Genomic DNA, 16,854 nt, shown 5'->3' with positions numbered 1-16,854 from the left:
TTTTGCTTCAACCATTTCCCAATATCATCCTCTTCTTCTACCTTCCACACTACATATATTCTTCAAAGTAATAATGCCCTGATGATTTGAAGAGTCTAGTTCAAAAGCTGCTTCATCTCATTTCTGTGGTTATCTTTTCCATCTAGATAGGAAAATACATGTTGCCTTATTTCCCCTGTGTCTTTAACCGTAAAGAACTTCTTGGATGCCGCCTTGAATTAGATTATAGCTAGTAGAGTACAAACTGCTTAAGTATTGTATCCAGACTTGGTTTCATTTTTCACAGATCTTAGTGCTTAACATAGAGGGTCCTGTTCATCGTAGGAGCATAAGAAGTGTTTATGGAACAATTCTCTTAAGGATACCCATTCCAGTTCACTAGAACTTGGTTTTCAGATTTTGTTTTGTTTTGTTTTTTTGTCTCTCCATTTTCTTTCACAGAAGTTTCTGGAGATTTTCAAGGAACAAATACAGCCCCATTTTATAACAAGTGTTATCTTGCTTCTTGTTCTCATCTCAGTTAATGAATTGTTCCCTTTATCTCGGTAGCCTTGTTTGTAAGCTGAACACAAGGACCACCATCCTGGCAGCAACTAACCCCAAAGGCCAGTATGACCCCCAGGAGTCTGTGTCTGTGAACATTGCTCTCGGTAGCCCACTCCTAAGTCGATTTGACCTCGTCCTGGTTTTGCTCGACACCAGAAACGAAGACTGGGACCGCATCATTTCTTCCTTCATCTTAGAAAATAAAGGTAGGCGAAGAGAAACAAATCACTCACTATGAGAAGGAAAGATTAAACCTAACCAAAGGATATTCCCTTAAATTAAATACTCAAGATGTCTGTGTTGACAGTGATGGAGAGAAGCTTAGACAGAAGGCAGCTGTGAAACTAGTTAGTGGGCTTCAACATAGTGAACAGAGGGGAAAGTGGCTGTCTCCAGCTCCGTCATGAGAACATAGGTGAACTACATATGCATGTAGGTAGGTAGTTATGTAGATGATTGATGTAGTAGGAGCTGCAGGCTGTGTTCCACCCGGCTCCCAGCCACCTGGCTAGCTTATGCCCCAAAATAACAACACACAAACTGTATTCATTTAAACATTGCCTGGCCCATTATATCTAGCCTCTTCTCAGCTAACTCTCGCACCTGGACTAGCCCATTTCTAATAATGTGTGTAGCACCCCAAGGTGCGCTTACCAGGAAGATTCTAGCCTATGTCCATCCTGGGTCGGAGCTTCATTGTGTCTGCCCCAGAGAGCAGAGCTAAGGTGTATATCTGAGGCATCCTACCTCACTTCCTCTTCCTCCCAGCATTCTGTTCTGTTTTCTCCACCCACCTATGTTCTAACCTATCAGGGCCAAGCAGTTTCTTTATTTAACCAATGACCTTCCTCCATCAGATTGATAGATAGATAGATAGATAGATAGATAGATAGATAGATAGATAGATAGATAGATAGATAGATAGATGGCTAAATATCCTTTTTCATAAGAGACATTCTTATACTGAAAATTAATACTCTTGCACACAAAACTGGAGAGAATTATGAAATAGAAATCAATAAATGTTAGTTTTCTTTAAATTTGACCTACTTAAGTTTCTATTACAATATGTGAGACTAGAATTATTCTAAATAATTTTCTTTCTGGGGTTAACTTTTTTGTTTACTAATCTTATATCAAAACAGCTTATTCTGGAGCTACATGCTAAAAGGAGAATAGGCCTAGATTTCAGTGGACATAAAACCTGAAGCTTACCTTTTAAAAATGTATAAAGGAGCCGGGTGTGGTGGTGTGTATTTTTAATCCCAACGCTTGAGAGGCAGGCAGATGTCTGTGAGTTCCAGATCATCCTGGTCTACAGAGTGAGTTTCAGGAGGGCCAGGTATGTCTATATAGAGAGATTCTGTCTCAAAAAATCCAAAATTAAATAAATGTTAAAATGTGTATAGGAACTTTCTCAAATTCCTCAAAATAAGATGTTTCCCACCTGTTTTTTAATCTACTGACCCAATGTCTGGTGTATGGACACAGGTTACCCCAGCAAGTCGGAGAATCTGTGGAGCATGGAGAAGATGAAAACCTACTTCTGCTTCATTAGGAATCTGCAGCCCACATTGTCTGATGTGAGCAATCAAGTACTCCTTCGATACTATCAAATGCAAAGGCAGAGTGATTCCCGAAATGCAGCCCGGACAACCATCCGCCTGTTGGAAAGCTTGATTCGATTAGCAGAAGGTTCATTTTATTTTACAGATATTTTTATTGAGTGCCTAGTTTGTACAAGGCGTGTTTTGTGCATTTAAAAGATGATAAGAGTAATCCCCACTGAAAGGTACTCATAGTCTCTTAAAAAGTAAAGACAGGGTATTTTTTTATATGAACTTGAGCGCGCTTATCTTCGGCACAAAAATATTTAGAATTTCAATATTCTCTTGGAGAATTCTTTTTTGAGTGTCCTTTCCTGTCCTGATTACATTGGGTTTGAATTCTGTTAATAAAATGACTGCACCAGCTTGCTTCTTGGGTCCTTTGCATCCTTGATGGGTAAGGTGTATTTCTTGGATTTCTTTCTCGCAGAAAGGTGGATCCTGTTTTCTAATCCAACTAACAAGTCTATGTCTTTTTGTTGAGGAATTGAGAATATCAATGTTGAGAGATATCAGTGAGCAGCATTTATTGATTCTTGTTGTTGTGTTCTGATGATGTGCATTTTTCCTTATTCCTTGTGTTTTCTTGGTTCAACCTCTTCAGGTTGAAATTTTTCTTCTAGTACCTTCTGTAGAGCTGGATTTGTAGATGGATGGTGCTTAAATTTTATTTTATCATGGAATGTTTTTCTTTCACAATCTATTGTGATTGAAAGTTTTGCTGGGCTTGTTATTTGATGGCATCTGTGGTCTCTTAGAGTTTGTAAGAGTATTCATCAGGGCCCTCTGGCTTTTAGAGTCTCCTTTGAGAACTCAGGTGTTATTCTAATGGGCCTGCCTTTATATGTTATTTGGTCTTTTTCCCTTGCAGTTTTTAATATCTTTTCTTTTAGTATCATGATTATGTGTTATGGGGAATTTCTTTCCTGGTCCTGTATGTTTTGTATTCTTGTACCTTGATAGGGGAGACCTCCTAATCTTGAAATTAGGAAATTTTCTTTTCTCTTAAGACTTCATTGAAAATACTTCCTGTACCTTTGCCCTGCGTTTATTCTAGCTATCTACAAATAATAGAAATATGGTCTTTTCTGTGTCCCAGATTTCCTGGGAGTGTTGTACCTGGATTTTAATTTATTTTATTTTATTTTTAGGTTTAATATTTTCTTTGAATGAGGTACCCATTGCTTCCTCCTAAATTCAACACCTGAGATTCCCTCTTTCATGTAGTCTATTGTTCTGTTGAGGCTCACTTCTGGGCTTTTGTCTGATTTCCTCCATTTGTTATTTCCAGTTTTATCTCATGGGGTTTTGTTTTGTTTTGAGTGATTCTATTTCTTGGTTGCACTCTACTTTCATGCTGTGATTGTTTTCATTGTATCATTCCACTGTTTGTATTTTCGCAGACCTCATTAAGGGATGTTTTATCTTCTCTGAGGTCCTTGAACATATAATCACAGTGGCTATTGTGGTCGTCTTGGGCTTCAGCAACATTTCATTTCTCAGGACCTATTGTAGTGAGATTACTGGGTTCTGGGTGGAGTCATATTGTCTTGGTGTTTATTGATTGTATTTTTGTGCTGGTGTCTAGACATCCAGGGTTGGGGTGACTGTGGTAGTAGCTGTTGCTATCTGCTCTTATCTTTGCTGAGTGGCTGTTCCTTCCCTTGTTTTCGGTTGGCCTCTCTGCATCTTAGGAAAGTGTGTTGCGGTGGGTTGGCTAGTAGGGAGTGCTTCTGCAGGTCAGTGGGGAGCAGAGAGGAATAAAGTGGGGGCTAGCAGAAAATTTTGGGAGAGACTTCAGGAAAGACCTGAGGGAATCCTGTTCACCTAGAGCTGGGGTCCGCAGGGAGTTAGAGATGCTGTAGTAGGAAGGGATCCTGAAAATATGTTACATTACGGTAAAGAATTTTCTGGAGAGACAGAGATGAAAAGGCTATGGAGACCTAGACTTGGAGTCTCTAGTAAATGAAGGTGAGAGAAACCCAGGGCCTGACCGAGAGTTGGAGTCTCCAGTGAGAGGAGTTGAGGTGGAAGGAGGTGAGTCTGTGAGCCTGTTGTTACCTGCCAAGGGTGAGAATGGAGAGATCATAATGGATGATAGGAAGGGAAGAATGGGTGATTTACCTACCTGAGTCCCTGCCGGGTGTGACCACCAGGGGCCCAGGGTAGAAAGTGTCTAGTATTGGGGCGAATAGGAAGAAAAGGGTAAGTGCTAGAAGGGTGGGCTCTGAGGATCTACAGGAAGTAGGAAGGCTCTGTCCACTCCAAAGTTTGCAGAGTTCAGGTAGGAATGCAGGGAGGGTGGGAGGACAGGCCCTTCCCCAGGGGGTGGGAGGACAGACCACTGTAAGCAGTTGGCTACAGGTCTGGGGGTGAGACTGGGGAAAGTGTAATGGAGGACAGGGAAAGAGGGTGAAAGTCACCTACCTGACTCCCAGCCCATATGGCCACTGGGTTCCCAGACCAAGTGTTGCCAGCTCTAATAGGTAGCTGACAGCAAGGGTTGGGGTGAGGGAGGAAAGCGGAGTCCACGACAAGGTTCAGTGGAGTCCCCAGGAAATGGAGATAAAGTGGGAACAGGGCTTCTGCAAAGCTGTCTGTCACACCGCTGGGGATAAGACTGGAAAACTTCAGTGGAGGACGGGAGGGAGAGTGCAAGTCGCCTGCCCAGTACCCGGCCCAGTGTCTCATGCCTGTTTATGATCAGTCAGCAAAACTGTACCCCATCCTATCCCAGAGGCTTAGGGCTCACACGTACGCATACAGCTAATGTCCATCTCAGCATTTACACTTTATCTGTGTGCAAATGAATAACATTCATATGAATTGAATGTAGCATCATGAAATCATGTAAACTTAATAAAATGCCATAAATAAATGAACCTCATTTTATTCAAGGATTTATAGCTAACATTCTGGCAAAAAAAATCTAAAAATTCTTGCTTGCTAGTTTGATGTTTTAAAAGGCTCGTAAATCATAGATAAAAGAGGTGCCAGAGATAAGAAATGAGTTTTAATTTTGTGTATTTAAATGAGAGTAAAAAAATGAAGAATAAAAATTTCTAAATATTAAATGCATGTTATTACAGTGATTTCTGTGCTGGAGTTAGAACATTCTCATACAAATACGCAAAATTGTGTGGGCTATGAAGGATGAGGCCTGTTTTTGGAGAAACTACTTTGAAGATGGTTGCCTGTTCTAGTAAAATTAACTGATGATTAATTTAGCTCATCTATAAAATGCAAGTTTAGAGGGTAGAGATGTCAAGTGCAGGATTGCGTTTATCACCTCAGTAAAAGTGTCTTGCTATCTTAGCTCATGCTCGCCTGATGTTCCGCAATACTGTGACGCTGGAAGACGCCATTACGGTGGTGTCAGTGATGGAATCCTCAATGCAGGTAAGGATAATTATGCCTAATGTTCACCTAATTACAGGCTCTTCTTAAATGGCACTTTACTAATATACTAAGAGTTGTAAAATTGATCAAGTTCTATACCTAGTGCTTCCTCGAAAAATCCAAAAGCAATTATTTGAAAGAAGGGAGCTGTTGCCCTTGCCTTTGCCTGTAAATGGGAAGTAGCAGGTCTCAGTAGTTTTCCTCAGCAAACTTAGGAAAGTTCATGCTCTCACTAGTGACCTGTGGCTTCCTGGCACAGTGATCCTGCAGGGGAAAGGATATAGAAATTTGAAAGGGTTCCATGATTGTGATGCCAAGACGAGGGCGTAGAGATGTGGTCTTTCCCACCTGAGATTAGTGGTCCCTGGTGTGTCCTTACTCTTGTCCAAGTTGATATGTGACTGTTCCTGGTGTTTTTTCGCCCCTCAGGGAGGTGCTCTGCTGGGAGGTGTGAATGTTCTTCACACTTCCTTCCCTAAAAGCCCACAGGCACAGTACCGGAGGCAGTGTGAACTCATTCTGGAAAAGCTGGAACTGCAGAGTCTCTTGAGCGAAGAGCTTAGAAGACTTGAAAGGTAAAGGAGGAAATCAAAGGCAAGCACATGGAGAAAGATGCCTCCTTGGCATTTAGTGAAACTGGAAGCGTAGTTAGCAGAAAACTGCCAGGCATCAATTCATTATCCGTTGCTGTATAATCAACCACTGCAAAACTCAGTGCCTTAAAAAACAAACAAAAAAACTTCCACTATTTTAGTGCTTAATTTTTGGGGAGTCAGAAATTCAGGCTGATTCAGGGGAGATGGCTGTCTCTGGATGTCATGTTGACTGGGTCAACAACTGGGGAATGGCAGAGGAGTGTTTCAGAACTCCTCCCTTATGAAGTGTATAATATATAATAGGCATGGGGTGATGTGTTACATGAATTAAAACGTGTAACTTTACCTAAAGACATTTGACCTGAATTTTAGTGTTCCCTAAATGCATGGGTTTCTGTAAAGCTAGACTTTGAATCTTCACTTCTGAAATGAATAAGAAATGGCAAGATCATCTGTCTGTCCAGGATCAGTCAGAGTGTTTTCTTCACAGCAGACAATGCGTGGAGTGCGTGTTGAAACTTAGTGGCTGTCCGCACTGGGATTGTTGTCTGCATTAAGTCAGACCTTGGAAATATCTCTCCTAGCATTTTTCTCCACTTTGCTGTCTGTCTGACTTCTCCCAGCAGCATTCTGCTTCTAATTCAAACCTATCACATTTCTCCTGGGCAATGAGCGGAGTTGGCTTTACTCCCTAGTAATAGGTACCGTGCTGCAGTAAACTGGCACTGTGTGAGCTTAATCAGCCTCTCCTTTGGCCGTAGCCACTTTGATGACCCAGAGCATATGTGGTTAGGTGTAGCCTAACCTCAGGAGGCTCAGCTGGACTCAGCTCAGCTCTGCCTGGGACAGTCCGCTTGACTTTTGGCTAGCTCAGTCTACCAGAAGTGATAAATGCTGGATTCAAGAAAAGAGGACCACAAGGCTTAGCCTTAGCCATCTCATATTGCGAAGTGATTCTCCTGGACTAGAGTGGGGAGAAGTCTATAGGAAGTTCAAAAAACAAACAAACAAAAAACCAATTCTGTCTTCAGTTCTCTACTGCTACTTCTTAATCATGAAGAAACATGTTTTGGTGTTGATCCTCTCAACACAACAGAACCGAGTGCCTCACACTAGGGGTAAATTATCTTCAAGATCCAATTGGAAGCTAATCCATCAAGTCATAAGAACCCAGGTAGCCTATATGTTTTTGCCATTTAGGAAAGAGTCTCCTAACAGATCTCATAGTAAAATCGCTCATATTCTCCCATACTTTCTTCCAGAAGATGCTTAGCTAGTTCCCACCACAAACGATGGCCATTCTGACGACTCAGATCAAATGGCACAGATAACACATGGTTGTAGGATGTTGTGGCACAACTGCAGAAATTTCTTGAGAAAATTTAATTGCTAAACAGGAATTAGACTTTAAAAAAAATTAGAATGATCAAACCATTCCACTCCTGAAGTCCCTCGGCTCTGAGGCTGTTCTTCCATAGCTCTGACGAGTGTGAGGGTCCCAACACTTACTGATGCTGAAGTGCTCCCCTCATGGTAGTTATTTGGAAAGCTGCTTGCTTCTCTGTTTAATTGCAACCCAAATTAGAAACAAGGAACTCGAGCCTATTACTCTGTTGCTATCTAAACCTGTGAGTAATAAGTTTATAATCCTTTTATAATTTGCAATTACTTTTATAAAAGTAATATATGTTCTTTGTACATTTTAATAACTAGAAGTAGTGAATTAGTAAAAAAACAAAAGTCAAATATAATTTTATTTCCCAGAACTATATATTAACCTAATATATTTAATCTATATTTTTAAATTCTTTTTTCTGTTACTGTACATACATTTTAGAATAATTTCTCACATGCTTTTAAGTGTAATTTCCTTTCAGATTTAGCACATGGAAGCAGGGTCATATATTTCACCACAGTGGGCTGACATTTCTAAGTTAAGGACCTTCTGAAGGATCTACTCTGGGAAGCAGTAATTTCTGCTAGAAAGCGGTTCTTCTGGCTTGTGCTCGGCTTTAACATGCCTGATATTGAGAGCAGGTTTCATGAGTAGATCCTTCATCCAGAGCTGATGAGCAGGTGCTAATTCTGTGTCAGAGCACTGGAGAGCTGCTCAGAGGCTCTGAGAGAGCGTGATGGGACGTTGCAGGAAAGGGTGAACAGTGCCCAGAGGGTCCGCTGTGCTCTGAAGGTGGGCAGGCACTGACAAGCAGGCCACAGACTTCACTCCTGAGGCAGGCAGTTCTTGTGCACACTGCAATTCAGTACCTCCATTCAGCAATGCTGAATCCACATCTCCAGGGCTGCCTGGTGAAACCATCAGAGCCATCCCTTAGCAATGGCAACTTCTGTGCAGGGAGTCTCAGTGTTTCTCTGTTTGTGCGTTACACAGGAAGGGCTCTGAATGAGTGTTTCATACAGGTCTGCAAAGGGTCTCAGTGAAGTCAGTGCTTCCAGAGTGATGTGAAAGCCTAGACCAGCCTCTGGCTTCGTTTTCTTTGTTTTACTACAGTTTTTAGGTTGAAAGAAAATGCTTGCCAGAGCCCTGAATTCAAAGTAATTTTCTTCTACTCTGGGAGACTGTACTTGTTACTGACTTGAAATTGTGTTGCACTTAAACCTTCCAGGTGGCATCTCAGAGAGTAAAGAAACAGAAGGCTGGCATAGAATTTCCTTCTTTCAGTGTGTTTTCCTTATCTGTCTCTGCCTAGGTTACAGAATGACAGTGTGCACCAGCCCCAGCCACAGGCAGTAGAGGTCGAGGCAGCTCCAGGTTCCTCAAGAAATTATCCAAGGGACAAGCCATGGCTGGGGACTTCAGCACAGCAGGAACAGGGCTGTAGCTGGCCCACCTCCTCCCCTGCAGAGGGTGCCATGGAATGTCCTGATGGAGACTCCGCACCTAGTCTGGAGTGTAATGGACCAACAAGTAGTAACCATTCAGCACAGCACAAAGGTGGCGGAGGTGACAACTTTGACTGGCTTGACCTCATGGCATCTCCTGAGATTGAACCAAAGAGCTGTGCTGTGTCTCCTGAACTGAAAACAACTGAGGCAAATGTGGCTTTGAAAATCCCCAAGAAGAGATCTCAGGACAAGGAGAAGCCTGGGCCAGGACACAGGAAGAAATTATTAGAAACTGGACATCTGCCGTCATCAGGAGCCGTGGATGCTCCCCTAAGGCCGCACAGTAGCGAGAGTACAAAGGCGAGGAAGGCAGCGGCTGTATGTGAAGGAGCAGGACAGGGTGATGAACCAGATTCTGGACTGACTCATGTGCCCCACAGTCTCCCCAAACTGCGGAAAGAGGGGTCCCAGAGCTTGTGTAGAAGTACAACCCGGGTGCGATCACTGCCACCCACAGTCCCATTTCCCTCGTCTGAACCAGAGAAAACAACAGGAACACCCAAAAGAAAGAGACAGAAATCTCCTGCTCGGCTGGGGGAGCCTGAACCTGAGAGTGTTGAGACTACACACACTCCACTGGTGAAACTCGCCAAATTCACTTTCAAGCAGAAGACAAAACTGAGCCACTCCTCTGAGGGCCTCAGCCCTGTGCCTCCCCATTCCACTAAAATAGCAGTCCACAGTTCTGAAGTTCCCCAACAAAGAACAAGAAAAGAAGCAGCTGTGCCTGTGGAAGGCCCAGGAAAGCTGACATCTACCTCAGGAGACAGATGCTCTGACCAGCTGCAGGGACGGACAAAGGAGCTCTCAAGGCAGTCACCGGAGAGAAATCAACCAAGAGAGGAGTGGGAACAGAAGCCTGAAAGAAGGGTTGTTCAGCTCGATTTGGAGCTTGGGAAACAGGCTGGGCCTTCCCATCTAGCTTGTGAGAGAGACAGAAAGGAAGGGGTTTCCTGCAGCAATAAAAGCAGCAAGGTTCATGCTGGCACATTAGCCAGACTGGCAAATTTCTCCTTTGCTTCCCCACCAGAATCCAAATCAGAAACCCTCCCTCCTGAAAGGAAGGAGCTCTGGGAGAGAGGCCACAGTCCTCCTGCAGCCCCAGCTCCAGTTCTTGGCCAGCAAAGACAGTCTTTTCAGCTGCAGCCATCCACTGAGAGAGCGAATTTTTCCACTCTCTCTCTCTTCACTCTCTCAGAACTAGATGACGAAGCATTAGATTTTGACTGGGATGAAGAGATGAGAAAAAAGCCTTAATTATGAAAAGCAATCTAGCCAGAATTGTCTTCCCCAACTCAACCGAGTGCCTTCAAAGGGTAGTGCAGTATTTATAGGTGTACACACAGTGTATATTAAGTGCCGTGCAGAAGTCCACCTCTCTTGTTGGATTTATAATTTCAGGGTTAGCTTCATGATTTAAAATGCTAAATAATTCATTTCAGTTACTGTGATACCAGCCCTTGGGATGAATGAGTTAATGATTCATTTCACAAAAAGTTTCTCACATGTCTTTGTTTATGTTTATGTTTATTTGGTTGGTTTTTATTGTATTGTTTTGGTTTGAGGTTTTCTTTTTTTTTTTTAATGCAAAAGTTATGTTCTAAGTTGTCTCTTTCACTGATCCAGACCAAATGGCAAGAAGGGAGCACCCATAAATCTAACAGGGCAGATGAGTGTTTTCTGTTCTCTGTCTGTTTTGCTTTGTTGTTTCTACTCAGTCTCCGTGGAATGTGGTGAGTGTTTATTAACATTTGGAATGACTTGCCAAAATCATGTGGTTTTCTCAGACTTTTGTCTTGATTCTTGTGCATCAGATCGAATGTGAGCGGTGCATTTCTGTCTTTGAGAAGTGTGCTTTCATTCCATGGCATCATCAGGCAAGTCACACAGTGGCTTTCTGAGCACTGACCTTTTGGACTTTCTCTCTTTTCCCCTTGACCAGTAGTCCCTGGTTTGATTGTCTTTTGCTCTCAGGTGCCTACCTTCAATACACCTTCAATCATGTGGTTAGAAAGGAGTGTGAACCAGAACTCCAGCTGTAATGGGTCACACCACACCAGGGTTAATATGGAAATGTTACCCTGCTAGGCTGCCATTAGTATCTTTAAGACCAAGCAAATTTGGCTTAGGATATGACTCAGAAGTAGAATGCTTTTCTAGTGTGTATGAAGCCCCGTATTAAATTCCTGGCACTACAAAAACTAAATATGTAAGCAAAAATAAAGTAAGACAAAAGAAGTTTCTGTTTCTAGTGGGAATAGATGGCTCAAACTCTGTTCTGTGTGTTTCTAAAACCCTTTCTTTGGATTCTAGCAGGGGTTTGGGGGGGTTCTGTCCTTACAGCTTACTTTGAAGTATGTATTTATAACAGTGATTGATTCTTTTAGAGGAATTTTGGGACATGAATTGGTGTGGGACAATTGCCTGTATTCTGTCAATTATATTTTAAATAAACGCTGATTGGCCAGTAGTCAGGCAGGAAGTATAGGTGGGACAACCAGACAGTAAGTAGAGGCAGGTCAATGAGAACAGAAGAATTCTGAGAAGAGGAAAGCCCATTCCTCCACAGTCCTGGCCCAGCCAAAGAAGAAGCAAGATGTGACTGACTACCTCGCTGAATAAGGTACCAAGTCACGTGGCTAACATAGATAAGAATAATGGGTTAATATAAGTTAAAAGAATTAATAGGAAGTCTGAGATAGTTAATGTAGACCTCTGTGTGATTTCTTTGGGACTTAATGACTGCGGGAACCATGCAGGACAGAAACCTTAGCCAACAATGAATAGTACTCAAAACTGTATGTTTTATGATATTTTACTTCATGAAATTCACACAGAAGAAAAACACAAAAGTTTATGAACATCAGTTTTCTTAAGCATTTAAAAATTAATTTCCAAATTGACTATCTTATGGAACATTTTAAATTGTTGAATATAAATTACTTTGGAGTTTTCAAGCCCCTCAAACAGCTCATAAAAGTTTTATACAAGGAGTAATTTTAAAATTTATTATGTTCTACTTAAACCTACTCAAAAACATTGAGACTATGGTTTAAGTAATGTATTTCTTCAATCGTTTAATAACTTTCAGGCATAGTATGATCCTGAATATATTCCTAACCTTTTATCATTTGCTATTTTCTTCTTCCCTGGGTTTAAGCAGACTTCCTAGAACTAAAGAGGAAAGTAAGGATTTGGGATTTTTTTCCCTTTGGAGGAGGAAGTATACACACAAGTGTGCAAGAGCACACTCACCATTGTTGAACATGTGGAGGAAGACATTGATGTTGGCGTCTATCTCAAATTCTTCCACCTCCATAGTATGTACCCGACCAACTAGCCAAGGTCAAACTGTGATTGAGAACCTGCCTCTAAACCAAAAGCAACCCACAATGGGTGTTTGGGAAATTGTTCAGTCTGTTAAGTGCTCTCCTTGAAAGCATAAGGGCCTTGCTTCAATTCCCAGAACCCATGTAGAAAAGCCAGATGTGATGGAGTATGCTTGTAATCTCAGTTCTGGGCAGTAGAGGCAGATGGACCCTTGAGGCTTGCTGGCTAGCCAGCCTGGCCTACTTAGTAAGCTTCAAGCCAGTTAGAGACTCTTTCCAATGCAAGGTAGATGGCTCCTGAGGAAGGACACCCAACACTGACCACTGATTATCCCATGAACATGCATCATGCATGCTTGAACACATAAACAGAAGCAGAGAGTAAACTACCCCATGAATGAAATTTTTTTAGGCTACTCTATGTTTGGTTGGAGCTTTAATACTATGGCATGGTTAAACCATGAAAGCAAACATTTACCTCAAGTGTGTCTTGGTGTGGAAACAACCTTGGTTTAACTTGGGGTTTTTCAGAATAATGTTTAAACATTGCTTACTCTTTGACTTCTCAGTGCCTGCTGACACACAGGGAGGAGATACTACACCCAAATTGGCAACTGGGTGAGTTAACTTCTATTGTCTTTACTGTCATCAGTGATCTCATTCACAAAAGCAAAAATGCCAGGCATATCTAAGTTACGTGTTGTTGAGGGAAGCAAATAGAAAACAAATACAAAATGGGAAAACCTCAGAAGCTGACCTAAATAAAACTGGCTTTACTGTAAGCCTCTCTTGAAGGATGAGAACTAGTCTAACCGCCTATCCGTCAGCTGAAAGAAGCAAACATCAGCTCTCCCCTCAGTCTCTCCCAGGGCTTCTGGATCCTTGTCACTGCTTCTCAGTGCGTGTACTTGTCCTGCCCCCACCATAGCTGTCCTTTGTGCTGAAGGCTGCTGTGCTCCAGGCCCCTTGTAGTTTCTGATACACCTAGGTGCCTGGTTCTCCATGTCGCATCATGTCCCCTTTCCAGATACACACCTACCTTCATCTCACTGATTTTGGTCTGTGTTTTGCTTTTTATTTCAGATTATTGGTTCACAGAGAAGGAAGGGTGTAGGTGACCATGAGACACAAACAGGCACAGCAGCCTGGGCTGAGTGAGGGTGGGGACAATCTGGTCAGCCTCCTTCGTCCCTATATCCCAAAGGCTTTAAGGTTGTGGGAACTATAAGTCTAATTCAGGGACTGGTTGGCAACAGTAGATTTCCAGATGCACTTGAATCACCTTTTCCTAGGCACCATGTAAGCTAGCTGAAGACTGCAAAACAGCTCCAATCATACAAGCCATTGCTGACAATGTTGACGTACAGATGAGGCTACAGAACACGGAGAGCGCTGCTGCTGTACTGCTGAGTTCCAGCTACACTTGCTCATGTGTGCATTGATCTCCATAGCTGTTGGAAATACTTAGGTGAGAGCCAAATGGGGGGAAGAATGAAGAGGGTGTTAAAATACAGTTATGTTTTTCCAGATATTTTAATTAACTGTACAGTTGCCAACAAAGTAAAGACTAGATCCACTTTGAGGAGACAGAAATACCTAAATGCCAGGCCTGCTTTAATCCTTAGAATTACACAGAAGTAGCAGTGCATAATAATTTCATACCAAAAGTATTTTTAATTATGTGTTTTATCATTGTTAGAAAATTATTTTTAAAGGTGAAGAATCGATCCATGCATCATGGCTATGTTCCTATAATTCTAGAACTCAGGATGTGGAGGCAAGAGATTTGTGAGCTTTAGGCCAGCCTAAGATATGTGAATTGACAGAATCCTGGGCTATGAAGAGAAAGCCTCAATCCTCTTGTAGTAGGAGGGCTGCTTGTTTGTTTCCTGACTGCTCAGCCCCAAAATAATCACACAGAAACTATATTATTTAAATCACTGCTTGGCCCATTAGTTCTAGCTTCTCATTGGCTAACTCTTCCATATTAATTTAACCCATCTCCATTAATCTGTGCATAACCACAAGGTCGTGGCCTACCAGCAAAACCTTCAGTGGCATCTGTCTCCAGCAGTGGCTCCATGGCTTCTGCTAAACTCCGCCCTCTTTCTCCCAGCATTCAGCCTAGCTTTCCCCACCTAGTTCTGCTCTATCCAGTCACAGGTCCAAAACAGCTTCTTTATTAACCAGTGGTATTCACATCATACAAAGAGGCATCCCACATCACCCTCACCCCGTGTGTGTGTGTGTGTGTGTGTGTGTGTGTGTGTGTGTGTGTGTGTGTGTAAAACTCATCCTCTAGAACAGCTGAGGGACCTGGCATATCTGAGACTTGCTTTGCCACCTTCAAAGGAGCTCAGTGTAAGTGGGGGAGAGACACAGCAGGTCCCTGGAGAGACCACTCCTGTATAGCTAGACCTTAGTAGCATATGAAATACACTTATCTGTAAGTGGAGACCACCTGAAAGACGGCCCAGCACTTGTTACCCAGCATCTTACTTCTTCAGGAAGGCCTCAGAACCATAAACTTGTGTTCACTGTAGTTACACATGTGTATATCATGTATAACATGTGTAATAATATATATATATTATTTCTCTTCTGAAATAATCAGTCATTGACTTAAAAAAAACTTTGAGCCAAAATTTTTCCAGATTTGTATTAAATGTTAATTTTCCAGCTAATAAGTTTTCAGCATAAGTTTTATTATATGACTTCATTTGGTCTTTACAATAGCCAGTACTATTATTTTATAAATGAGGAAAATGCTCCAACATTTAAGTTTTTTTATTTTTTAAATAAACATACTTTATTCACTTTTCATTTCTTCATTTAAACAGTGACTATAAATAAAAGAAAAACTATCTATTGTTTACTATGTGCTAGCTTTTAGCATATTGAAAGTATTTTTAACTCATTTAATAATTTTGACAGCATATAGTTTGTCTTGGATGTTTAATGATTGCATATCCCAGGGCTCTTTTATATCCTGGCCCATTCCCATGGTACTTGAATCTTAGGGCTCTGTGTACCCATCTGTCACCCAGTGGTCCCTACTTGAGCTCTTGACTCTTATCTACCTTGTAGTTCGTGTTTCTATTTGAGTATCGAAAGGCTATTGCAACCTCAACATACTTCATATTCTGAATTAGAGAGATTAGCTATAGCCCCCTGAACTTAGTCCTTTCCTAGGTTCATCTACCTCAGAAAATTAGAGAGCGACGGTAGTTCAGTTGTTTAGACCAAATCTTCAATGACCCTTGAAAATTTACTTCCTTTTGTACCTCACATCTTGTCTATTAGCAAAGCCTATGGAATATGTATTTGGTGTGTATCTAGAATGCTGACACATCTCACATTTCCTGTTAACACACCAGTTCAACCCCCCTTCAAGCTATCCTCACAACAAAGAACTGAATGTGCTCCTCCCTAGTGGGACCATCTTACTTCGTACTTCACACCGCATACATCATACCCCATGCTCATTCAAAGACAGTCTTCCTCATAATGATCTCTAAGGCCCATGAGTTGACCTTGGGTACCATATATCCGTGCTGCTCTTCTCATGTCTGAATGGGATCCAGCCACAGAATCTAGTACTGGCTGTTCCATCCCTGTTCCCTGCCCTTCCCGTTTATCACCCATTGAGACTGATCTGCACCAAAACAAAAAGCAAAATAAGACTCTCCCAGTGAAGCCTATGCTAACCCATTGGAAATTGTAAAATATCTCCATCTGGCCAGACCTCTAATCCATGACATTTTTTAAATCACTTACCATACTATAACTTACTGGTTTGTTTTCTGTGTTACCACTTCTATTCAAGGGTGTGGAGAGGCTAAAATAAACAATAGAAGAAGACCAATTGCTCCCTCCAGATCTACTGCTTTGTAGGAGCTGAAGCTCCTAGCAGGTCTGACAAAGCAACTGCCATTGGCACTGAGTTGAATATGGGCGGGGCAGGATCTGTCCAGTCTTTGTAGGATATACTAATGAAGTCAGGCGCTGGGGAAGCATGCATTTAATCCCAGCACTTGGGAAGCAGAGGTAAGTAGATCTCTGAATTCGGGCCAATCTGGTCTACAGAGTGAGTTTCAGCACAGCCAGGGCTACACAGAGAACCCTCTGTCTTGAAAAACAAACAACCAAAAGGTGCACTAATGAAGATATGAAAGGGGTCACCTCTTTGCTTCCTTTAAGTCTTTAAGTGTGGAAGTAACTTCTGTTGCTTACCTTGAGATGTTATAGTCTTGCCTCAGAGGTGTCTGGGGGCAGCTTGAGGGGTGTTCCCTACTATATACATGTTGGCCACAGTTAAAGAAAGTAATTTTATTATACAGCTGTATTACCATCCTCCAAATATCATCCATTTCAGAGATAGATAGATAGATAGATAGATAGATAGATAGATAGATAGATATCTCAGAGATTATTGACATGATTTCTAAATCCACAGAGACTGTTTTGTTGTCT

The 16,854-nt window shown here is 41.9% G+C and overlaps 1 protein-coding gene across 1 annotated transcript in view; it reads left to right on the top strand.

The window, feature by feature from the left end:
* The window catches only part of Mcm9 (minichromosome maintenance 9 homologous recombination repair factor), a 71,881-nt gene extending 61,310 nt beyond the window's left edge, over window positions 1-10,571 (top strand). Inside the window, exons 9-13 of the mRNA XM_005363628.2 lie at window positions 550-752; window positions 2,038-2,241; window positions 5,470-5,552; window positions 5,982-6,127; window positions 8,857-10,571. Of these exons, the coding sequence (XP_005363685.1) occupies window positions 550-752; window positions 2,038-2,241; window positions 5,470-5,552; window positions 5,982-6,127; window positions 8,857-10,309 (2,089 nt within the window). The 3' untranslated portion in view covers window positions 10,310-10,571. The remainder of the gene's footprint in view (window positions 1-549; window positions 753-2,037; window positions 2,242-5,469; window positions 5,553-5,981; window positions 6,128-8,856) is intronic.
* The last annotated feature ends 6,283 nt before the right edge of the window (window positions 10,572-16,854 follow it).

The sequence above is a fragment of the Microtus ochrogaster genome, linkage group LG9 (genome assembly GCF_000317375.1).
Source record: "Microtus ochrogaster isolate Prairie Vole_2 linkage group LG9, MicOch1.0, whole genome shotgun sequence".
In the NCBI taxonomy this organism is placed as follows: domain Eukaryota; kingdom Metazoa; phylum Chordata; class Mammalia; order Rodentia; family Cricetidae; genus Microtus; species Microtus ochrogaster.
Note: the sequence above shows the minus strand (reverse complement) of the source record. Positions and strands in the feature narration are given on the sequence as shown.